The sequence below is a fragment of the Diadema antillarum genome, unplaced genomic scaffold, assembly GCF_040938485.1.
Source record: "Diadema antillarum isolate AM-2024a unplaced genomic scaffold, OU_Dant_1.0 seq00000166_RagTag, whole genome shotgun sequence".
NCBI lineage: Eukaryota > Metazoa > Echinodermata > Echinoidea > Diadematoida > Diadematidae > Diadema > Diadema antillarum.
Window position 1 is genome coordinate 857,501 of NW_027271236.1, and position 25,722 is coordinate 883,222.

Consider the following 25,722-nt stretch of genomic DNA (forward strand, 5'->3'; position numbering starts at 1 on the left):
TTCTCCTGTCTTCATACCTCAACTCATTTTTCCATGTCCTTTGCAATGTGCATGATCATGTGTGTCTTCAGGGATGTAATGGCACATTTGATGTAAAGTCTCTTCCTTTTTGTGTGAAGACGAGCAGTGAAAATAACCAACGACGAAAATGATGAAGAAGCAATAGACATAAGGACTGATACCCAAATTATGTGGATTGAGTAAATGCAGCAATATTGTGGAACACATCAGTGAAGTTTAAGAGAAACTGGAAGATCCATTAAAAAGTTTTGAATATTAACATATGTTAAGGGTTATTATTCATTATTTTATTTCAGTTTTATTTCCACAGGGTAGTCTCATCAAGACCAGCAGGTCCTGCTCTTCCAGAGAGCCCTGCCCATGATAAAAATACATAAACATTCATCGTAACACAAAATTAACCTTCATACATTATTAAACAGTAAAACATTAAAATCTACACACATGAATACTTATCATAATACAAACAATTAGAATAAAATAAAATCATCTCAATAGATATATTTCTTTACATAAAATAAAAGTGAAATAACCCATCTCCCCTCCCCCCAAAGAAAATAATAATTATGGTTACATGCAAACATTCAATTGACTAGCCTCCCCTCCCCCCCCCCCCCCCCCCCCCCCCCGTATTTCTGGAAAAGGCAAGTCAATTGCTTTTTTTATTATGCTAGAAAAAATTACAATATGTTGTATTCTCTTTTGAATTTTCTTTAGATTCTTGACCCGCAGTGACGTCTCAAACTGTTGTTCTCTTGTCCTCCAGTGATTACGGCGCTGAAACTTTAAAAGTTCATAACCTTTGAACGAATTTTCCAGCTTTCCTCAAACTTCATTGATGTGTACTAACAATGCTGCTGCATTCACTCCACCCACATATTTTGGTTTCATTCTCCTTGTTTTTAGTTGTTTTAATCTGCGGAATTTTTGTGCCCAACAGTTTTTTGGTGACCACATAGACTTTGTAGTGTTTTTTGTTGTAGTTACCACAGATTACAAGTTATACCTGCTTGTGTATTACTAAATTGAATAATATTCGTATTTGTTCATCATCTGAATTCCTCATCATAAATACTTCTTGTGCATGTTTCTCTGTTTTAGAGGAACAGGATCACTATAGTGTAAAGGATTGATTTAACACACATATTTGAAGTCAGTAAAAGAATAACATGCAGTTCATTGTTGCATTTGATTTGTAAATCAAATCGTTGAATGTTTGCACGTAACTGTAAATGATGGTGTGATCAAACAGATATAGGAAGCATTATGGACGTGGTGGAGCTATCGCCTCTACGAGGGTCAGTGTCCTGGACGGGCAAGCCGGTCTCCTACTTCCTACACACCATAGACAGAACACTGGTAAGCACACTACAACGCCTTTACCCACAATGCCATTCGCTTCACCAGAGTGCCTCTAGCGCCCCCACGTGTGGCCACAAGCTAAGGGCATGATGTTAGCTTGTGTGATATGCAGTCAAGCTGAGTAGACTTGAAAATTAGGTGGCAAGAAAGTTAACCTTAAAGCACCTCATGCAAATTTTTTGGATTTTTTTGTCTCTGTCATTTTTTTGTTACTTTCTTGAAGAAAATCGAATTCACCCAATTTGTGATAAACAGATACTTTACATTATCATGTACTGTATGAAGTCACTCTGATCAAATTCTAAGACAGACTTTCACCTTTTATTAGTTTGAGAAAGAGATAAGAATGTAAGAACAACTGCATGATCTCTTAGTTTCATATTGAGATACTACCCTTCAGGAAAAACATTACATGTATGTACATGAGCTGCATGTCATATATGAATGTACATAAACAAAGTTCAAGTATACACAAAGATTTGGCACTACCAGAAAAAGATATTTGTCAAATTTTGTTTTTCCTCTAATATTCCACTCAAAGGATGTCATCTCACAGTAGGGGTTCATTTGAGGTATATCAACATCATTGCCTCTGGACTAAGCTATGTCACTAACATGTTATTTTCTTGATGATGAATATTTCTATTATGCCATTTGGTGAGTTTTTCGGTTTGTTTGACTGATATTTTATTTGTTTAAGGGAGTTTGGCCAAGATAATATATGGGAATTTTTCACAATTATTTGCAACAAAGGTTAGCTAGTTCCTCTGGAGTGATACTTTCATCAAAAATACTACCCTGAGGCTTGACAGTGTGTCTGTCTGTCTTCAGTACACATCTCAGCATTTGCAGTCACTGTCACTGTTGTGCTAACCTCTGGACTAACAAAGCATGCCACTGGTGTATAATCAGGAGATGTGGAACAGTTCATATTGGGGCATTCTTCTGATAAATAGCCTCAAAGAATTCCCTGGGCCAGAGCAGGCTAGTAACTGCTTGTCGTACTCAAGGACAAGCTAAGCTTGTGAAGGTTTCTGTCTTGTAAAGAGAGTGTGTGTGTGTTTCTGTGCCCCTGAGCTGTGGCCAGCTCGGAGCATTGCAGTGGCCAATAATGGGTGCAAGTGGTCTAACCGCCCTCGTGGGTCTTCTGTCTCAGAAATGCCCAGATGGGACTTAGAATATCTCAGATTTTGTGATGCAAAAGGATTTTAGTTTGGGTAAGGCTTGGCACTGACATCACAAGCTAAGACTTCTACTGAGAAGGTTATATTGTAGTTTGCATATAAATGTACATCAAGGTTAGAGAGTAAAGTACAAATCTCATCTCACTTCTTTGATACTTTTAATATGGTATTTTGTTATCATGGTTACTCTATGGCTGTCAGATTTCTTCATTTCTGAATTAAGTAACAACTCTTTATAAATCATTTAGATTGTTTCCCTCAAACACACAGTATCTTTTGTGTTGTCATGCAGTGTTTACATTCCAAAATTTTTATTCACTTCACAAAGTGGTTTCTCTTTTCTTTCTTCCTTTTTATTTTGTTTATTAAAACAAAGTAAGGCATCAGCAATGCCATTCATTCTTTATGAACGATTCTTTCTAACTCTTGCAAATGCCCGTGTTTTGTTGTTTTGTTTTGTATTGCTTTGTTTTACTTTGTGGGCAAAGGTAACGGGTTTGGCATTTATCATGTTTATTAATAGGATGGCTTGTGGATAATACTAAATGTCAAAGCAGTGAACTGTCAAATCAAACATTTTACTGCAAGTCATATAATCAGAAAACAATATAAAGTATACAGATCTCAAAACCAGGATGTAAGTACTATGAGATGATTGAAGCTGATTGCTAAAAGTTAATAATGTGCAGCTGGAGCCCAGAGTACTGGTGTGCAATGTTCGATGTGAATATCTGCGTGGACATTCATACAACCAGTACAATTTGGAAAGTACCATAATTTCTTCCTTTTTTTTGGGGGGGGGGGGGATAGGGAGCTTTGCTTTGATAATCCACATTGGTTTAAAATAAAAAAGTGTTGGGTAACAGGTTAGATTTTAATAAGAGAAGATCACAGTGTTGGCAATCAACTTCTTTATTTTTTTTTATAAATACAAAAGAATGTATCATATATTGTTTAACATGTCTGTAGTGGTGGTGGTAACATGTTTCTTCTGTTGACTCGGTCATCTTAGAAATTTTGTTATTTTATTTATTTTGCTGGGCAATGTAATACCTACTCCATTACAAAAAGTAGGATTGGCATACTCTGTTATAGAGAGGAAAATATCGGCATTGTTCATGACTCTTCCAATTTACTAATCCCAAGCTCATTACCACGGTGGTTGCCATCTTTTTTTAAAGTATGTCATTGAGTATTCACACACATTAGTCATTGTTACTACCTTGCATTATGAGATTATGAAGGGACACCAAAGCCAAGTGATATAGATGTATGCACCCTGTGTTATTTGCCTTTGACCTTGGTGGTGATAACAACCTACACATTACTGTATTGTTGGCTTACTATTGTACATGTAATATGAAGGAGCTAAACTTCATGGATATTGTGGCTTAGGACAACTCTGTTAAAACCATTTTAAATCTTTGTATAGAGAAAATTACATATACCTCGGGAATAAAACTAACGTCTTAACAATTTGAATTACCAAAGTTGTGTTTGACAATTATCATGTCCAACATATAGACTCTTGTTCTTGCTTGGATAAGACAACCTTCAATTTTGAAGGTGGTTCTATAATGTGTGTACTAACCACAGTTCAATTCTAGTTACTCCATTAAGCAGTAAGCTCAAGTAAATGATAGATTTTAATTAATTTTCACAAATTCTCATAATTGTCACAAAAGACAAGCAGCTTAAATTTTAAATTCCCAGAACCTTAAATATGGATGAATTTTCATGTTCTGTCCTGTTTTCAAATTCATCATATTGCACTAACAATGGATTCAAACTAACATTATAACACAGATATTATAAAAGTCCTGTTACCTGCCTTGAATAAAGTGTGAATCAATTACCTGTTATGCTGTGTTTTCTGTGTTTGGCTAATTTTATGATTTGTTTTTTTCTTTCGGTACTCCCTCCAAGAAGGAAGCCAAAAGCCTTTTATTTATTTCTTTGTTTTTCTTTTTTTCATGTGTTATACAGCTGGAAAAATACTTTCAGTCTCTCAAGGATCCAAAACTCAGGGTAATTATTCCTCTAATAAATATTTCATTTCAGACTTCAATTTGTAATGTAGATGACTAATTTAATGAGTTGCATTAAACATCCCTCAACCCAATTAAATTTTAGTTGAGAGCTTTGTAATCAGGAATAGAAAAAAAAAAGAAGCAGTTGTGCCATTCTAGACAGGTAAACATAAATATAGATATAAAACTAGACAGACTGTAAAATCCTAGTAGAGAGATGGTTTGCCCAAACCAGAAAGGAGAAGAACCAAGTAAGTAAGTAGCATTTTTCATTCTGGCATAATGCATTGTATGTGTACCTTAAAAGTCCACAGTACAACTGTATTTCAGCTTTTCGAGCTTAGGTTGCTCAGTGAAGCATGTATTCAAATTGGTGAATGAATAAATTATCAATAAGTATTTCAGTATATGTACAATGCTTGTCTAAGTGGGCTGTGGATCATTTTTTTAGTTAATTGTAGATAATGCTTTGATTTCATTTGAAAGTTGAAGTTAATTTGGCTGAAAAAAAAAGAAGCTTATCTGTCCTGTTATCTGTCCTTTCTGCTTTTTGTTACTTTCTCTAGAATATTGATATATGAGAGAATCTGATTCCATTTCACATGCAATTTGCATTTAATTCAACTGTAGTATTTCGTGCTACTTTGACATTGCTGTGCAAGGAAAATATTCCTGGACTGCTTGATTAAGATGAGGATTGATGAAGAATGTCATGTTAAAGATTATCTGGCAAGTCTCAGCACAGATTGATGTGGTTCACATAAATGCTGTGCACAGCTGACACATACACTCAGAGAAAGACCCTGTTTGTGCTTTGTCCTTAGAGAGAAATGCTCATTCTTTCTACCTCCTTGCCGGGCAGTTCAACAGTTTGGTCATGAGAGAGGAAATTAATTATGCTTGATATGTCTCTTCCAAGCATTACGATGCAAGCTTTCTATAATTATTTAGTTACTCTTCATATTGCTTGTGAATAACAAAGAGCAAAATTCTGTATCATGAAGTAGAGTAGCTTGCATATCCAGAGTAGGGAGAGAAAAATTTATTCGCAACTATACAATGAAATATCCTAAAGGAGTCCACTCCAGTCAAAATTTTGAGTAGGTAACGTCGGGCATGCGCCGTCTTCTGTAGATTTTGAGAGAAAAGTTAAAAATGTGGAATGTAATCTTGAAAAGGCGGGTCATGGAAGATAGTTTGGTAATGGTGATGCGATGACAGTCGTGGGTTGGTTGTTCCTTCTTTCTTCTGTGTAGGAAGAATACTACAAAAACTGCTGCAGAACCAAGCGCCCACGGCGCAGCAACGTTGACTACCTCGCAACCAGATCGCTTGACTTCGGCAAGACGTCGAGCGACAGTGACTCCACGGTGTACGGCCCCACGACCCGACGCCAGTGGTCTCTTTTGGTGATCCGATCAGGCACTTAAGGTCCCAAAGGGTTTTTGCTATGTTGCCATGTATTTCAGGCCTCTACATTTCTTTTTTTCGGGCCACCAGAATTTGAGATTTACAGATTTTAGTGGCCTGAACTGGCTGATGGAGAAAATAGTTAGTGTGGAGCCCTGTGTGATGTAGACAGATCTTAGACTTTTAAAAAGAAGTTTTTTTTTTTTTTTTTTTTTTAAAGGCTGGTTAGAAGCAGATTTCATTCTTATCAAATGATATCGGTAGGTCTGAAAGCAAACGGGCCATTCCCCGCCCCCCCCCCAAATGCGTTTGTCAAAACACATATGCCCAATCAGTGTTGAGGTCCTTTTCAACCAAGTTTGGCTGGTATGCATTTCAAGTTTGCACAGTTTGAGCTCTACTTTTTAATCGTAGAAAGAGAGAATTCAGCTTGACCTCATAGGAACATCTGCCAACTGTGTGTCTATAAACAAACTACACACTCTTGCAGTAAGCATAGTGCAAATTTGGTGTTTGAACAACATGGCAATGGAGTTTATGACAGCTCTTGAATGGAATGCAGTATGGTTGGTGAGGAGATCTGATTCATTCAGTGACTTTACCCTGTAATCCTCAGCATTGTCAGAAATGCTTTGCCAAAACATGATTACGAATTAGTTATTTTGTAAATGTTAAAACACTCATGGTTTTCATGCAGTCTTAAGCACATTTTCAAGTATAAGTTCAACAGTTGTTTTAAAACCAGGCAACCAGGAATTTTTACCGAACTTATGCCAAAAATTATCACAGTATTCAACTGTATATGTTTTGTTGAATAGCAGCTTATCCCTAACCTAGGCCGGGCTATTTAGGTAGATGATAGAGCCGGGGGACCTCCCAGGCCCCCCCCCCCACAGATCTCGGCCGTCAACCGCTCGATCGCGACAAAAATTGGCACACTCATTGCCTATGACGTAATCAAAAGTACCTTGAAGTTAATTTTTCAAAAAATTATCATTTATGCTAAATTATGCTAATTTATGCATAATGATGCGTGAAATCAGACAATTTGGTATAAATCACTAAATAAAGCTCAAAACAGGCACATTTTTTGTGTAAATATTCTTTTTAATGTCCTTAGCAAATGTAAGAGAAAAAAAATTGTCTCATCAGAACAATTTCTTAAGTATTTTATCGTTTTTTTTAATTTCTTATGTATTTCTTTGCTTTTGCGACTTTATGCTTTTCATTGTTTTTTCGATAAAATTTGTCCGCGACATTGTTCCGAACAAGAAAATATGTTATTGATTGATTTTAATCAATAAAACCCAAAAATAATCGTGCTTATTTGAAATTTGCCTGTAAGCACAGTTTGCATTGAAATAGCACACAAATTAACGTTTTTGAGCAATTCTTGGTCTGACATGCACGTACATATTTATGCGCAACTCCGGAAACGCGCGCCCGGGTATCGCAAATTCGGTGTCAAAAGATGTGGGAGACTCGAAAGAAAAAAGTCATGTAACATCGCGGTGATAGCTTTTCGCGAAAACGATAAATCGCGCGGAACGTCGAGGGGGGGCCTCGGAGGTCCCCCCCCCCAGCCTAGTTAGGGTTAAACTATAAATTAGATGTAAAATATTGATGTGAAACCCTGTCTTTGCCAATGTGTTAAATGTTCTTAGATTTCACAAACATACCTATGGACAGGAAGTAAATATTCCACACAAGGAGGTAATCATCATTCACAATTTCAAATCCTTCAAGTCTCTTCATCAAAGTTTGCAACTTTTGTGGGTTTTGGATGATCCCAGTTATTGCAGGAAAAAGAGATTCTTCTGCTGGGAGGTGGGTTATGAATTTTGATTTACAACAAACAAAGAACAAACATTAGGATCCCTTAGTTAGAAGGTGTAAGGGTATGAGTAGAAAAGCGCTCTGAGAGCGCAGACCTCCTCCAAGCAGTTCATTTCTACTTGTACATGCTTGCTGAAAATCGCCCTATTTCTCATTGATAGAGAAGCCTTGTGTACGTGTTTAGCTTCCTGCTGCAAGGCACCTTGAGCAGAGCATGTATGTGCTTTAGTGCAGGTATGCAAACCTCAAATATGCACAGCTTGATCTCCCAAGTTCCATGACCCTTTTTGCCAAAAGATTTTTAAAAAATCCCTCAATCAAAAATTCATAAAATTTTCCAGATCTTGACCAAAATTTAAGCATCTGTTCCTATGTCATTATCAACTTATCCTGTGACATCCAAATCTGTGAACAAATTTTAAAGTTATTTTATAAGCAGACAGGCAAGCCAACACTGGCAGAAACATAACCTCTTGGCAGAGGTAAATATTTGTGTAAAGCAGGAGTATTAATCTACTGGAGGGTGTTAAAAGTGTGTATATTGGTGTAAGGAATATGGATATCCTAATAGGACAGTGTACAAATTTTCAATGTTAGTGTAAAACCCTGTAGTGATTCCTTACAGGCAGTGTATGAGATTAATTAATATTTTTTGTTTGCTTTGGTGTAGGACTCGGATGTCTCCTCCCAGCCATCCAGACGTAGACGACATCGGAACAAGGACTCAACAAGAAAAGTTAGTATTAGTCACCAAGTTGTTAGTTTTCATGTAATGTTTTCATTTTATAAATGAAATCTCTATGAAAAAGTACAGAAAACATTGATGTTCTGATGAAAGGTTATGTGCTAGATATTCATATGGACTGTGCCTCCTTTTATCATGGCTTATTTCTTTGAATGAAGAAGCCCTGATGTGCTATACCTTCAAAGTTCCCATATACTGTCATTAAAAGTGTCATTGCATATTAATAGAATGCATGCATGCTTGCAAACACAATCAATCTGGTTTGATTATCTTTTATCAGTGGTGTCAAAATATTGAAAAAAAAAAGTTACGCATGATTGATGGAAGAAAGCCATCCTATGACCAGTTCTCTCGTATTTAGCTAGAGTTAGATGCCTTATGTGAGATCATCTGAAATCATGGAGGACAGTTACCTTGGCTTTTGGGTTTTCACCACAAGTTTCTACCATGTACATCATTCATGAGATGTTCTTTACTGAGATTGGAACATTGGTACGTTATTTAGCATGAAGGCTTATTTCTCAGTAACAGGTTACTGTCCCTAAGCACAAGCACTGTTATTCATATCAGTGAAAGGGAAAAAGAATTGTGGCTTATGACAGCTCCTTATCATTTATAACTAGTGCTGTAACTGGATTAAAGTCAGTCATAATTGTTTTCATTTTGATATCTCGTGAGAATTCTATCTGTTGCGGTTTATTTTACTGTACAATAAAAGTGCCCTTTGTGTCTCACAGTCTATGCCAAACCCATTCTGCAGGGATGCTGTATCTTTGGAATTGTACTCTAAGAAAGCTAGATAGGCTGTGCTTAACAGGGAGTGTAGAGAACCTGGGTGGAAGTAAAAGACCCACTCTACTATACCACCTTTTGAAGACAGTTTGTTCATGTTTGTTATCTCTTTCATTTTGCCCTCACTTAGGAAAGACAAAAACGGGTCAAACCTGTGAAATCCACCAAAGAAAAGCCAATTAAGAAAACTAGGGCTGTAGCAACGAAGGTTAGCTGCTCTTTCTGCACACTAGATGAGAAACTTAATTTCCATTGTTCCAAACACTACCCTCATTCAGTTCACCTAACACCTGGTTGTGAGTTTGAATTTCTTGTGTCCTTTTTTTTCACAGTGTAATTTCTCCTCCATTCTCTTTTTCTGTTGATTACAAGGAGTTGTTTTGTTTAAAGGGGAATGAAACCCAAATGTCTGTGTTGATTGGGCAAGTAGATCACATAAGTGCACTTGGAGGAAAATTGCATGATCCTTTCAGAAGTAAAGGTTTTGGTGCCGCCATCGCTGGTACAGCAATATGTGATGTCACAGTTTGAGATGGATATTTTAAAAAAAAAAAAACTGTGAAGAGAATTCAACGTACATTTGTTGTTTCATTTTACCAGGATAATCAAAGAGCACTTTGCTTACCTCTGTCAAAAGGCAAGGGGAATGATATTAGCTTCAACATGTCTATGTCAGTAACGAGCCGAAGGAATATGCATTAAAAAAGGAACATTTGGAAAATTGCTGAAAGCATTGAAAATAGCATACATGTAACTGTGATAAATGCTCTTGCAGAGTCATGCATAGAGAGCATTATGACCATCAAATGTCAGAGAGTTGACAAACAGGAGTACGCGAACATCTTCAAAGTGGGCCTTGGGGTCTCGGTCAGCCACTTAGAAAAACTCCAGGGATTAATTCTCCTTTTACAGTTTTGATCATATGCGTACAGTTATTGTTATACATAAGATCTCTTTTTCCAATAAACATGGTCTTGTGTTCCATGATAAAAGTGATAGAATTATTGCAAAATCACATCAGGTAAAATTTCAGAGATATGTGTTTGTGACTTTGTGGTTGTTTTGTGGAATCTAATCTGTCAGTAAATGACGGTGAAAAATCCAGTCTAACTTTTCATACTAATTATTTCCTTTCTATATCTCGAACATTCTTGAGACATGTTAACTTCAATAAGTCTGACACATGCCGGTACTAATCTTCATCTCTTGCCCTGTTTGAAGTGAATTTACTCATAGGCCCAAATTCACGAAGGTGGTTTAAACCTGGCTTAAACCTACACCGTATGGTACAAATTTAGACCATGGTCTAAAATAAGAGTGAAATAGGCGTACCTTTGACTTGCTCATATCAATGCACATTTATTACTGGATGTCTTTTGGCGTAGGCAATCTGTCAATCAGATTTACGCAGAAGAAATTTGCGTAAACCATCATGATTGTTTAAATTTGTACCACCTTCGTGAATGCGGGCCATAGAGTTCCATGTTTTTCTTCTTTGTGTGTGTGATAAAACTCTGTGGGCCAAAGTAGCCACTGAAATTTTGCAGTCTTTGCCATTGAGACATTAACAAGATTTCATTTTTGTCAAAATGTAAGTTATTACTTATTAACCCATTGAGGACGAGTCCCGAGTGTACTCAGGCAGGTGTCTATGGGAAATGTATGTTGTTTCAAAATCAGTCCGTCCTCAATGGGTTAAAGTTGTTTCTGTGTTGTTTGATGTTTTGGTTATCTCCAGTTTATTGTGCTGTTACATATAATCTCTCATATTAATGAAATTGTTACCCTAACCCAAAAAATATAGTTTTTAGTGATATCATTTTCTACATCCATAAGGCTCACCTTTTTGGAAACCATTTATCTGTGCTATTTAATACCTCATTAAAGGCGTAATTTACCATTTGCAGATGAAACAAAACCCATATTTAGTTCTTCAAAATAGTTCTATAATGTGAGTTAGGGATAGAAACAACCAATGTAAAAATATTAATCAGTATAGTCGATGGTAAGTGTTGTTAACTACACAACATATGAACAAAAGTTATAATAAAGTTGTTTCTAGAAGAAACCATCTACAGTTATGTTAAGGTTTTTTCTATTTTGTAGAAAAATAGTGATATCTGCACCCCACCCCCCGGATGTGGCACACTCTAATCTCCTTATATTTTAGGCTTTATTGCAAAATTTTATATGGTAGGATATTTTGTGATACAACTGACCTACACATATGCATCAAATGTGACAACCTGCACATTTCTGAAATCACTGCTCCCAATGGTAAACAGTACCTTTAATATTGGGATAAACTTGATTTAAATAAGATTTACCTTTGACCTGATATTTTAAGGAATATTTTCTGTTTAGATGATATTGAGTTTTCTGTGCAATGAAAGTACTGTTGTAGGTCACTTCACAAAACTTAAGCAGAGCTGATAATACATCCATTTTGGATTTTTAGTGCATTCACTTTAAGTTTGGACAAATGTATGTTCCATTGTGGAGAGTGCATACATTTCTGACTCCCTCTATGATCAGGAGTCAAACAGTAAGAAGAAACACACCCACACACACACACACACACACACACACACACACACACACACACAGACAAAACATGTCCGTTGTGAGGACTCGTGTAGATTTGAAGAGTGAGTTACTTGATACAGCCTTACAAATTATTAGAAAGACAGGATTTTGTTACTGCTAGACAGGATTGACAGCTACTGGGGTGTGATGCAGTAATGTTAAGCAATTTCACTGAAAACAGACTACACTGTTAATGTCTCAATCATAAATGCAAAGTGATAAACTGCCAGGGGATATAATGGACAGTTCATGGAGTCAACATATTACAAAGAAATCAATTACTACATAACTATTACAAAATTAGGAAGTACTACAATACTGCTAACAGAGTTACCTTTTTTGAACATGTCTGTGATCTTTCCAGTCATATTACTGTGTAAGCCTGTGATAATGATATTAATAATACAGTGCTTATATAGCACATATCACTATCGTACTGTCTCTATGCGCTCTAAGGGAGAGGGATGAAAATGGGGGGGAAAATGTACTGTACAATGTATGTACCATAGATGCAAACCAAAACTCATTCACAATACTTTTTGAACAGAAATGTCTTAAGAACAGTTTTAAACTTTTAAACTGTGGAAGCTATTGAAGGGGATGACTAGTAACTGATCAGTGGGAATCAGTGGGAATGCTGGAGGATGGTTCTTCCAATCCTTGTGGGATTCATTTAAGAGTACATTATATATCTGTTGTTGTGTGAAAATTATTTGCTTCAGAATGGTCTCATTTCAAGTAATGTGCAGTTTAATGTTTCCAGGTTAGCGTGCTTGGTCAGTGACGGGGCATTAATCTGCACATTACTTGGATATGAGACCGTTCTGAAGCAAATAATTTTCACACAACAGTAGATATATAATGTACTCTTAAATGAATCCCACAAGGATTGGAACAATCATCCCTCAGCATTCCCACTGATTACCACTGATCAGCTACTAGCCATCCCCTTTAAAGTAAAATAGAGGAGCTTATATAACACTATACACACTTTGTTTCTTTTCTCAGGAGAGCAAGTTAAGAGGGCGTGGCCGTCCCAAGAAGAGAGAGGGGGCGGTGAGCAGCGCCTCCAGAGAGAAGAAAGAGTCTGCAGCTCTAGGGATGGACCTCCTCCATCAACACACTGTCTCTCTCAGCCAGTCTCCCCCAGACAAGAACAATGGTGGGTCAATGCAGGAAATGGGTGTAAACGCCCACCCAGGTGTCGGTGGTAGGGGTGGAGAAAACTGAAATAGTGGTAAACTAGTGCTAGATTGTGACATACTGACATAATCCCTTCACTGAGCCTGTTCCTTTGTAGATGTCAGGCTTCAAACATGAACAAGGCTTGCCTTGGATGGTCTAGGTGTAAGACCATGTATGTATCATGTTGTGTCCCAACCCACCATATTTTTGTCACAACTGGCTATAGTTCTTACTAGGATGTATGATTAGTAAGTTTTAGATTTTGTTGAATTATATTGCATCATTGCAAATCATAAATGAGTGTCAATATCTATTTTGGTAATGATGCTCATTTATGATTTTAATCAAGGTTGTTACAATCTGTGAATTGTCAGGTGGATTTGTGTGCTTCATTTTACCAGAGAACTTCTCCCATGCAGCCAGGCTCTGTGTCCTTTTTTTCACAGTTGATGCTATCATGTTGCTAAGCAACACATCAATCTATTCTTCCCTCCTGCAGGCTTGCTGAATGACCTTGGTATGTCCTTCAATCTGGCCAGCATGGTCACTCCGCACAAGGAAAAAAGTCGACCAAAGTCCAGGGAGCGTAAGCCAAGTCATCGGCAGAAGAAGGATCTGGAGGCATCCATTCAGTGGTTAGCAGGTGGGTTGAGTGTTACCGTGCATCAGGAGGACTAAAGAAACATTTGTAATAAGATATAAGATCCAGAGCTGTCAATATGTATGCTTTTACAATATTTAGTTTGATGTTGCTCCATTGAAATTGTTTTTTAAAAAAAATGAAATGTGATTTAGCACGCTTTGTAGTTGAAATTTGCTCCTTTCTTTAGCCTGAATTTAATCTATGTAGAAAAAATGTATATACAAAGATTTTTTCCCCATATTTTTGTATAGGATCAGTGTATATTGTGATCTGTGGAGGTTTACAACACTGCTCGCAGACATATCAATATATTCAGCTTAGTGTCGAGAATTTACAAAAATGTATAGTTGTATCAATGTGTATTTGTATTTCTTTCATTTCAACAGATGACTACAAAATGCAACTGCTTCAGTTTTTAAGCTACATGAAAACGCCGGAATATAGTGAGCTAGTTCGGAGACAGTTGGAAGAAGAAAAGGTGAGAAAAATAATGGTTGTGGGAAGAAAAAAAAATCAAACAAATAGAATATAATCTAACTGAATGAATGGCATTTCAAAACAGATGCTGACATAATTCAACACTACACATGGTCCAATAGCCTGATCATGAAAAAGCACCTGTCCAACCTTCTACTCATCAATAGATGATGCCTTCCAGGGGGTCTAGTCTTTGTCTGTGGAGAAGTTATTCCTTCATATATATGTAGTGTCTTTAAAGACACTCAGTCGTGGCGAGTGGTTTGTGCGGCACGGAGACGAACGCAACACGCTGCCTCCCCCATTCTGTATCAAATGTAGTGACCCCCGAATGAGAATAGCACTAGCTCAATGGGTCAGCGAAAATACGGTAGGCTACAAGAGAGCTCCCTGTGCTTATCTCCTAACCCAAAATGGCTGTCCCAGCGAGCCACGAGATCGAGAGCTTCCGAATGGACGCACACTCTCAGTGCGCATGCACATGAAGAGAGGCCGAAAGAGCCACGCGTCTTCTGGCCTCTCTCCTCCAATCACCGCAGCTCGCGGTGACAATGTTTGTGTATGATGCGTACACACACACGCACACACACACACTTGTCTCAGTGGTAGCATTGCGCAATTGCATGCACAAACTTCGGTCGTTCGGAGTTTACGTACCATTAGGGATGGCGATCGGCTGCCTTTAATCCATGCTCTATGCAAAATATACTCTTTCTGATTTGTTTAAAACATGTATTAATATATCTAAGTGTGCAGTAGGCCATTGCATTTCAACTATCATTGATGATAGCTTGTGCAGAATTGCAATGAAAGTTTATAACTATTTGGATTCATAGTAATTCATAATAATCATTCACACTCGAGATAACAGACTTTTCAAATGCGAAGGAAAAAAAAACCTTGGTTGTTGGGATTATTATCTTTTATTTCATATTTAGTCCAGGGCAAGTAGATTTTCTGTATGGGCAAGTCAAAATATGAAAGGTCAGAACATGTATAAGGCTAGGATTGACTCTTGTAAAGTCTGTTATGGGGAAGGGGGGATTGGATTAGATTGGACTAAGGCCAGATTTTGCAAGTGAGAAGTAGCCCTTGAGAGGATTAGGTAGGCACTGTTGATAAAGCATTGCTAAGGCTAGAGTTTGACTTTGTTTTATCCTCTTATCATTTCCAAAACATGGCACTCAGCCAGTATGTCTTGTATCTTAAGATGTGTTTGGTACCTCTGTGATAGCTAAGCCCATTCTTATCTCATAGACCTTGCAGATGCCCTCCTTTTTATCTCATAATATCCCCTACGCAAATTAGACTTGAGGAACCTGTGCTGTAAATTTGTCAATTCAAAACCCTAAAAATCATGAAATGTTCACTTGAAGACAAACAGATACACTTGAAACCAGAAATTATGCACCACAGCTTTCCTGAGAACATTTCTTTTAAGGGAATGATTACGACTCATAGCCACCACAAACTGATCGTGGTGACTGCGCACCACTCGTTTTGGTGTCCACAATTTTAATCTGCTGGTCTTGGGTTTTAGTATGCAGCAAGTGGGTGGCTGAATGTTCCTAATAACATCCTTTGACTTTTATGTGGTTAAGAATAATGATATGGTGCAAGGATTGACCATTCATCATACTGTGAAATTACCCCATCAGTTCCAAGGATCTCTATTCTTTGGTTTGTTACTGTATTTTGTGCAGATAAATAAATGTTAGTGTTTATTGTGAGTATCTCATAAGATAGAAGAAAAAAAAAATCTCTTTTTGAGCCCTTGGTTGTTCATATATTCTTGTTTGTTTCATTTGCACAATTGTCAAAATCCTTCTTATAACTAACTTCTCAGCTGAATCTTAAAGGGGATGGCTAGTAACCGATCAGTGGGAATCAGTGGGAATGCTGAGGGATGATTGTTCCAATCCTTGTGGGATTTATTTAAGAGTACATTATATATCTACTGTTGTGTGAAAATTATTTGCTTCAGAACGGTCTCATATTCAAGTAATGTGCAGATTAATGCCCCGTCACTGACCAGGGACGCTTACCTGGAAACATTAAACTGCACATTTCTTGAATATGAGACCATTCTGAAGCAAATAATTTTCACACAAGAATAGATATATAGTGTACTCTTAAATGAATCCCACGAGGATTGGAACAATCATCCTCCAGCATTCCCACTGATTCCCACTGATCAGTTACTAGCCATCCCCTTTAAGTTGGCAACACATTTTAGAATATTTCAGTTCCTGTCTCTCTCTCTCTCTCTCTCTCTCTCTCTCTTTAGCAACTTTTTGTAAATTTCAAATGATACCACAAAAAATTCAAAAATGTCAAATGATACTTTCTGCAGCAAAATTTCCCCAGGAACATTGTGGGTTTATTGGAAAAAATATGCTCCATTGTTCCTCCTATTGTCAGGTGTACAATGAGCAACTGAAGCTGAAACGAGGTCTCCTTGAGGATCAGATCGCCATGCTGTCCAAGGAGGGTGTCCGGCTTCTCAACCTCCAGCTGGACAAACTGGGCATCCAGGCCAAGTCTCCCTCCGAGCTGGTGGCCAAGTCCCGAGAGATCGTCGGCAAGCATCGCGAGCTCCAGGACCGTTACCAGAGTCTAGCCTCCAGCATGCACTCGCTGGAAGCCGAGAACCGCAAACTGGTAAGGCCAGACTCACTTCCGTCCTTTGTGGCAGTCTCCACATGGACTTACACTGCCATGCATGGAAATGCCAAAACAAATTCTGTCATTTTTCTGAATGGCTAATGAACATATGAGTAAACAATTGCACAGTGCAAATTAAAGAACCTGTGAATATGATTTTGAGTCACTCAGCGTGAAAATTTAATCATCCGAAAGTAGCGATGTCATACAGTAAAAGCAAGAGAGTGTGTGTGGATCACCTGTCGGTTCAAAATATGTGGAGTGGGGAGACTGGCCAGGCTCGGATATATTCGAGAAGCCCTGTAACGAATTGTGTGTAGCTCTATATTTGATCTCTATGTAAGTACACACAGAATCTTGAGTGGAGTTAGCTGTTACCAGTGAGCGTAGGTGTCAATGCACATGTTCACTGATGTTGCTATTCATGTTTTTTAAAGGTATTGTCTACCATTGGGAGCAGTGATTTTAAAAATGTTCGAGATATCACATTTGATACATATGTGTAGGTCAGTTGTATCATAAGACATCCTACCTATAAAAAATTCACAATAAAGCATAAAATGTATTGTCGGTGGGGCAACAAGACCTCGTATCTACAAAATGTCGAATGTTCAGGAGAGCCAAAAAACATGGCTGCCAAAGCACTGTGGCGAATGGGATAGCCTTTCCTTTGACATGCCCTGGTGGCTTCATTTTTGGAGTAAGACAGTTGGGATTTGGACAGGACATCACTTAACCCATTATATGACCATTAATCCAAAAAAGTCATTTTCACCAAAATTGCAGATACAAGGTCTTGTCACCCCAGCGACGATATGGAGATATCACTATTTTTTCTCTCAATAAACCATAACTGTAGACGGTTTAGTCGAGAAACATTTTTTTGTAACTATTGTTCACATTTTGTATATTTAACAATACTTAACATTGAATATACTGATTCAGTTTTTTACATCGGTTGTTTCTATCCCTAACTCACATTTTAAAACTATTTTAAAACACTAAAGCTGGGATTTTGTTTCATCTGCAAATGGTAAACAATGCCTTTGATGTACCCTGTTGGGCAGCCATAGTACCAGGTCACCTATGAATCCCAATGCTACTGGGTCTTTAATGGCAGCTTTGTGGTGTTCTCCACTCTCTCTCTCTCAGGTCGCTGCTCGTAACCAGGAGGTTGTCAATCAGCTGTTGGGACACGAAGGCAAGTGGGATGGCAGGGACGGGACCAGCAATGCCAAGGCCGCCTCCCTCATCACTGAGCAGATCATCCAGGAATTCAGTAACCAGCAGGAGCTAAAGAGACAGGTATGAAGATTCATCTCTCTCTCTCTCTCTTGGCACAACCACCCTGTGAACTGTTTCTGTAATGAATTACAATTCATGGATGCTTCTTTTCCCACATCCTAGTGATGAATCATTTCATTCACCTCCTCTCCCTCCAATTAGATTTTAAGACAGGAGTTCACTTAGTTGCTGCAAGGTAAGGCAAGACTGTAGCAAACTGTGCTTTTAAGGGCATGAATTGGGCCTTGGGCTTTGGGCCTTGTGGGAAAAGCGCACTATAAATAATAGTAATAGTAATAGTAATTCTGAATTGATATCAAGTTAAGTGGTATAATTCACTAGTGATCTCTGGGGCCACATCATGATTTATATGTCTTCCTTGGCTTGTGGTGTTTGATGGGTATTTAGCCCGCTGAGGACGAGTCCCGAGTATACTCGGGCAGGTGTCTATGAGAAATGCGTGTTGTAGCAAAATCAGTCTGTCCTCAACGGGTTAAGTGGTATTTTTAGATAATTCTACTTTGCATTGCATTGCATGCAAAAGATCTGATTTTAGTGATAATTCATCAAACACTTTGAGGAATGATCTGAACATTGCCTTGTATTCTGTTGTCTTTCCAGGTGCAAAAGTTGGAGTTCGAAGTGACAGCCCTAGAGAAGATGTCAGAGAAAACCAAAAAGCCTGAAAAGGCACCAAAGAAAAAGCGCCGCAGCAAGACCACAGAGAAGAGCCGCAAGATCAAGGATATCGTAGGTCCAGTGTCCCCTCCAAACGTCAAAGAGGATGTTCTCAAGCAAGAGAGATTATCAGGGACCCAGTCTAGTAGTCCAGGACTGTCCAAGTCCTGGCATGGAGAGAGTAACACAGACACTAAAACACCACCACAGCCCCTGATGTCAGGACCTGGGCCTGCAGAAAATCCCCATCTGTCCCCAGGCAAGGCAGCTCTGCAGAGGAAACTGTCCAACACCATGGAGAGTTCTGCCGCAACAGTCAAGGAAGACAAAACCAGGGACTATCCCTATGATGTAGGGCAGCTCATGAGCTGTGCTCAAAGGCAGGTGAGCCACGTCCAGAAACCCACGCCTGGCAAGATGGACCACGTATCTCCTTCAGCACTCCACGTGGTTGTCACAAGTTCTGAGATGGGTGTCCCAGAGCCATCGGTCACGCTGGCTTCCATGACAAAGTTTGGACTGCCAGAGGGCAGTCTCCACTCCAGTCGAGCCTCTAGCTCAGGGGTCCATCACCTTGTGCAATCCTGTATGCCCTTGATCAGTCCTCTGGAGCTTAACCGTGGGTTGTACGGCTTCATGCCTGCATCCCAGGTCAATAAGGTCCTCAAGACGTCACTGGACACCAATGAACCGCCACTCAGCCCCCAGAATGTCACCCTCTACCCTTCAACCACTCAGACATCAGACTCCAAGCAAGAACTCCACAGCAGCATCAGAGATCCTAACAAAAGTGAGATTCCTGTAGCATCCTCTGTGCCCATGTCTCAGGCGATGAGTGCCAGCAATGGTCACGATGGCGACAGTGGACGCAGCTCAGATGCATCATCATCCAAAGAGGAACTCACAAAGCTCTCCATGCCAGCCAACACTTCAAGCTCCTCAGGGGGCTGTAAGAAGACAGAGTCCAGCAAGTCCAAGAGGAGTCGCAAGCGACCAGCAACCACAACATCCCCAGAAACTGGCACACCCCCAAAGGTCTCAACATCATTAGCCAAATCCAGCCAAGGAGGCGGAGCCTTGACAGAAGCACAGGATATTATCACCATGGTGACTAATGTCAACCAACCGCTAAGAATCAGTGCAATACCATCGCCGGAAGGTGCTCTAGCCAGCAGAGAAGGGCTGTCCACCTCTCAGACAGATATTTCAGGTAAGAAATAATACAGCAAGCTCCCACAGGAATCCTCCTCCTCTCAGTGTCCCATAACTTCCTGTGTTTACGACATGACATAGATGAGCAACCCGTGTGTAATACTACAGTTAGTGGCACTGTTTAACAGCAGAAAGATTTTGTAGTCTCAGTTGTATTGTAATTCACATGTTTGGCTTAGCTAACCTTTTAATGCATTCTTCTAATTTGCTCCTTTTTTTCTCTCTCTTTCATTGGAAGATTAATTTTGGGAATTTACTTTGAACGTACCAATGCAACATATGTGTAGTAAAGGCTTATTATGATTTTTATTTTTGTGTAACAAGGATAATCTCTATTTGGTTGGTGGTGCCACAACAAAGTTTGCAGTCAGCACTTTACCCATTTAGGAAAAGGGGAGATATGTATTTTTTTTTTTTTTTTTTTTTTTTTTTTGCCCTGAGATAGTCCTCCCGAGTATGAACATGCAGTTAGGTACTTGCAGAATGTATCAGACTGAATAATGGTCCTTGTTTGGAGTGGTAAAATGCATTACATTTGTGCTGCAATCTGGATTTAAAAATTTGCATCTTGTGAGAAATATGGGAGATTTTACATAGATTGTCAATGTGTTTGAGTACACTTTGATAGAGATTAAGGCTCTTCACCTTCTCGATATCAATGTAATTGCACACTGTTCCTTTCATCAAGGAATATTTCATTCATACCTTTTTTTATCTTTTCTTTTGTTTTTCTGTTACTCCTGTATGTAGGTGACAAGGCAAGCACCACTTCTGAACCAGAAACTTCTAATGTGAGGGAATCCCCAAACACAAAGAAATTGCAGGCCAACATTAGCAGCAAGATCGATGCCCTGGCAGCTTTCGCTTCCTCCCAGCTGGACCGCAGCAAGCAGATCAGACGCCAGAGTACGGGGGGAAGTCCCGACGTTCACGGCTCGTGGGACTCCCACAAGACGGGGACCCTGCCTGCAGGAGGGTGCTACCTTCCAACGGTCCCGGAGTCTCAGGGGGGAGGTCATCCTGTTGTCACCGACTCCCAGGATTTGTCAGCCCAACTGTGCAATGCAGGCCTTGCGTGTGCTACATCCATCCACCCACTGCCCAACCCCAACTCCTGGCAAATGGCTCACTTGAGTAAGGCCCAGAATGCTGGTGACACGGGCAGCGCTCACTCAAAGAATAGTGGTAGTGAGAAGACTGCAGATCTGAGGCCGAACAATGAGCCCCCGCTGTTCATAAGTGGTCATTACACCCCAAAAGGCAAGAAGCCCATTCCTTTGAAACTCTCTCCAAAGCCTCCTGCAAGGCATGTAGACTCGGAGCCATCTACTGAGGAACTTGTCCCACCAAAGACGCCAGGGAAGGACTTGGAAGAAACTGCCTCCAGCTCCTTGGCCAATTCTAAGCACACTAGTGTGAGCACTACTTCCTTATCAGAGTCGATGACTACTCCAACAAAATACAGCGGTCAACCCTCTGTGCCAACATCACAAGATACCAACTACGCAGATGTCCAGTTTCACAAGAAATTTTCCCGCAAGGAAGGACGGAAGTACTGCAAGCCAACAACGCACTCCATTGCTACCCAGGATGCTCAGAGCAAGAAGCAGACGGAGGCTGGGTCATCTCCTCACAGGAAAGAAGCCGAGAGTCAAAAGACCAAGAGACAATCTCCAGTTCCAACTGTCATCTTGCAGAGACCACCCTCACATGACCTGCCCAAGCTAGCCATCAAGCAACAACATTCCAGCCATTACACATCTAAAGGGAACACTTCCTCAAATAGTCAGCAAGCGAACAAGTTCAGTGGTGGTGGCACTGCTAACACTCATGCTAAGCATGATACAAACCTAGGTCCATTTATAGAGCTGCGCTCATCTGGCCTGAAACAGGTTCCAAACCCACCCCCAACGGCAGCATCCATCAGCAGTCACCAGCCTCTCCTGACTACCTCTGCCGGTACGCAGCGTTACACCGGCAGCAGCTACTACACCAACACCCTAGCTCCCTCTGGTATTCACTCTCAGGGAGTAAACCAGGAACTCCTAGATCGCTCCCAGAGTCGCAGCTCTCAGCCCCATGCAACCCTGCAGGCCTCTGGTGACAGCTACCGGTCTCCCTTCTCTACCCCACCCCCTCCTCCCAGCTCCAGGGGAACGCCCTCATCCAGTGACTCTGCCCATTCAGAGAGCCATGGATCCTTGAGGACCACGCCCCCTACCCACACGGGGCGCTCCTTACCCCCAACCATGTCACCCCTCCAAAGCTCCGTCTCACACCCCTCTGGCTACGCAATCAATGGTGTCATGCCTCCCTATGGAGTCAACCAAGCATCGGGTGATCTAGGCATGCCAACATACATCCCTGGTGCTGGAAACTACATGCCTGTGACACACTCAGGGCACGGACCAAGCTACCTCATGCAGTATGGAACACCAAGATAAACCAAGAGTGAGTCTCAGAGTGTAACTTTAAGACCCGAATATTTGGGAAAACATTTGTATTGTGCAGGAATCAAGACTGGAGCTGAACGTTACTAATTGTTGTATGCTTTTGAAGGGACTGTACAGTACTGGTTGAGGTGGGGATTCATGTTTTAAACATTCCTAAGTGAGATAATGAGAAACCTCTTATGAAATATGAAAGAGCATGTAATTTTAAGAAGAATTCAACGTTTATTTGATGAAAATTGGTTTTCAAATGGCTGAGATATCCAAAAAAGGGATGATAATAAAAGGCGACAGGCCACGCCTTTTATTAGGATCTCTTTGTTTCACCTTGTTTTTGGATATCTCAGCCATTTCAAAACCCATTTTCATCAAATAAACTTTTGATACCCCTTAGAATTGCATGCTCTTTGACATCTCATAGAGTGGTTTCTGAATATTTCGCAAAACGTTAAAAGCTAAATCCTCACCTCGACCAGAACTGTATATGTGTTCCCCGTCGAGCAATTGTGTTATAACAGGCTTGTGCTTCTTGTGGTTTATTTAATGTACCTTGGTGGGCAGTGAATAAAGATTGATTCAATCGGGCCAGCCTTCTTTCTCCATGCTACCAGGTCTTGTAACAAATGATATTCTCAAAATTGGTCTTGTGACATAGAAAAGAGCAAATTCAAAATATGTTAAAACTTTGGCAATGTTGTAGGAGTGCTTTCCTGTAACTGAACTGACTTATAGCAAAGAAGATGCAATTAAAAACTGGATCGAATGCATACTATTTCTTGTAATTTGTTTGTTTTGTTGAGAGATTTTGGGTCTCGTGCTACAGTGGACACCCGTAATAAAAAAGTTCTCAGAACAGGCAGTTTTCTTTGTTATATCGAAATTTTGTTATAGCCGAACGAAGAAACAATAAAAAAACAAAGAGCAGGTAATGTTGCAGCCTGAATTTTTACTTCATTATAATTGGAATTTTGTTATAACCGTGTTCGTTATAATGGGAGTGCACTGTACCAGTATTGTTTGGGCTTCTTTATCAAGTTTAAACTCTAGAAAATAGTAATTATTGTGATAAGTACAGATTTCGGCCTGCCATACTTCTTGCTCAATTATGCTATATTTCTTCTTTTTTTTCTGTTCACCATTTACAGATCTCACCCTGCGAAGGTGGAAGGGTATCAACAGTACTATATCATCAGCAATTTCAACCTTGCCACCAATCTATACATGTACACCCTTATTTAGGCAAGTTGGAATAATCCATTCCTCCAGCGGGGGGAGGCTGAGTGCACGTATTGTAGAGGGTAGTCATCCTGAAGTGTAGTATTTGTGTAGCAACAGAGTAGAGAGTTTATTGAGGGGCAAACTGTATCCTACCAAGACTTTCTTACCGCAAAAGTAGCCCACTTGGAAGTTTCAGGTCATATCTTACAGAGGCTTTTCTAGAATTTTTGCTATGTATCGGATGACGGTTCACACTACGGAGGCCAAAGTCATACTTAGAATCAGCTGCCTAGTTAGAGTAAGCATAAGTTTGACTTCTTCCTGGATTTCAGTGCTGTCTATTTGACCTGGTTTTTGTGGTGACCAGTCCATGTGTATATATTGTCATAGATACTTGAAGCTAGGCACTGCCATTGAACTTGTCCTGGAACACGTGGACGCAATCTTGAGTTACCTTCATTCTGTGGTACAGAAATCTTCCTCACAAATCTATTTGCTGCATATTGCAACACAATATATTGAATGACCAAGTTGCACTAGTGACATATGGGACTACAGTCATTTTTGTACAGAAAATGTCATCAAGTTACTTGAACAATTTCTCTGACATTTGTATTCTCCTAATCCAGGTTGTAATGACCTTCGTCTCAGTGAGGGTTTTGTATATTTCAATCATGGCACTTGCCAGTGCAACATTTGATCATAGACTCCTGTTCATTGGCTGCAACAAGAGAAGTTCATATGTGTCAACTGTTCTTGTAAGGGCTACATGGTACATTTTCTCTTGAATTTGTGTAGAAAGCTGTTAGTAAACCATCATACCGAGAGTAAATCAGCTTGAAAATTGCTCAGATTTGCTGTCGTAAAGTGTCTTTCCGGATATTCCTTCAGTGCATGTGAAATGTTTGCCATGAGGGAGCAGTGCATTCCCCTGAAAAGATGAAAAGTGCATTCAATACTCTGTTTTGCTACGCCATACTCATAGAACATGCACTGTACAAACTTCTCATCCAGTTGGATTTCAGTGCCAATGTTCTTATTATGTGGTTACGTTTCTTTTTTTCATGTGATGTGTCATACCAGAGCAGTTTTCTTCCCATCACAGACAGACTTTGCAATCCCAAATGTTAGCAATCAGGCTGTGGGTAGAGTGACATCGGGAAGACAAAACCTTTTTTTTTTAATTCTTCAATTCCATGCATTGTGATGCATGATCATTCATCCACAAGGAATCATATTAGAACAAGATTATCCACTCAAAAATAATGATGATAATGATGATAAAAAAATCACTCCTGTATTCATGTTTACCGTGAATACATTTAGCCCAGTCTGGCAATGTTAAAACAAGCACAGCTCTTTAAAAGACATGGAGGTCAGTTTCCATACTGTATTAAGTGGTAAAATGTAAGTTTTGTGTTTAGTTTTGCTCTCTTTTTTTTTCTGATTGAGATATCTGTTCAGTAGAAGAAAGCCATGTGTGGAGAGGTCAGTAGTTTGTCCATCTCTTTGCAGGGCTTTGTTCTCTGCTGGAAGAGCATCGTGTACAAGAATGCATGCACTGAAAGGTGCTTTGTACGAGGTAGACTGAACAGGAGCAGAATCGCTCTGGATCAATGCAAAGTTTGCAAATTTATATAATTATTTGAATAATTGATTCTTTTTTCCTTGATGTAATTTGCTTGCTGTGACTTGTCTTCCACCACCATGATTAGTATTCTTTTATCTTTTGATTTCTTCTGCATATTGATGTTCATTTTTCCTCAGAGTTTTTCTCCATATAATTTGTTCTGTGTGTGTGCATGTATGATTGTTAAATGAAGTGAAAGAAACAGTAATTTGTGTTATCATTTGGAAGTTTAAGACCAGGTATCCGAGAAACATAATATCCTGTATAATTCTCCCTATCGCATATGCAGTAGCTGTAGAAACACAAAACAGCGAT

At 39.5% G+C, this 25,722-nt stretch overlaps 1 protein-coding gene across 1 annotated transcript in view; it reads left to right on the forward strand.

The window, feature by feature from the left end:
- The window catches only part of LOC139728153 (uncharacterized), a 45,749-nt gene extending 20,797 nt beyond the window's left edge, over positions 1-24,952 (forward strand). The window contains exons 11-23 of the mRNA XM_071639119.1: positions 1,274-1,380; positions 4,554-4,595; positions 5,854-6,006; positions 8,514-8,579; positions 9,511-9,588; positions 12,975-13,128; positions 13,651-13,794; positions 14,181-14,272; positions 16,693-16,932; positions 18,088-18,240; positions 18,841-20,107; positions 20,860-22,560; positions 23,705-24,952. Of these exons, the coding sequence (XP_071495220.1) occupies positions 1,274-1,380; positions 4,554-4,595; positions 5,854-6,006; positions 8,514-8,579; positions 9,511-9,588; positions 12,975-13,128; positions 13,651-13,794; positions 14,181-14,272; positions 16,693-16,932; positions 18,088-18,240; positions 18,841-20,107; positions 20,860-22,553 (4,190 nt within the window). The 3' untranslated portion in view covers positions 22,554-22,560; positions 23,705-24,952. The remainder of the gene's footprint in view (positions 1-1,273; positions 1,381-4,553; positions 4,596-5,853; positions 6,007-8,513; positions 8,580-9,510; positions 9,589-12,974; positions 13,129-13,650; positions 13,795-14,180; positions 14,273-16,692; positions 16,933-18,087; positions 18,241-18,840; positions 20,108-20,859; positions 22,561-23,704) is intronic.
- Positions 24,953-25,722: the final 770 nt, after the last annotated feature.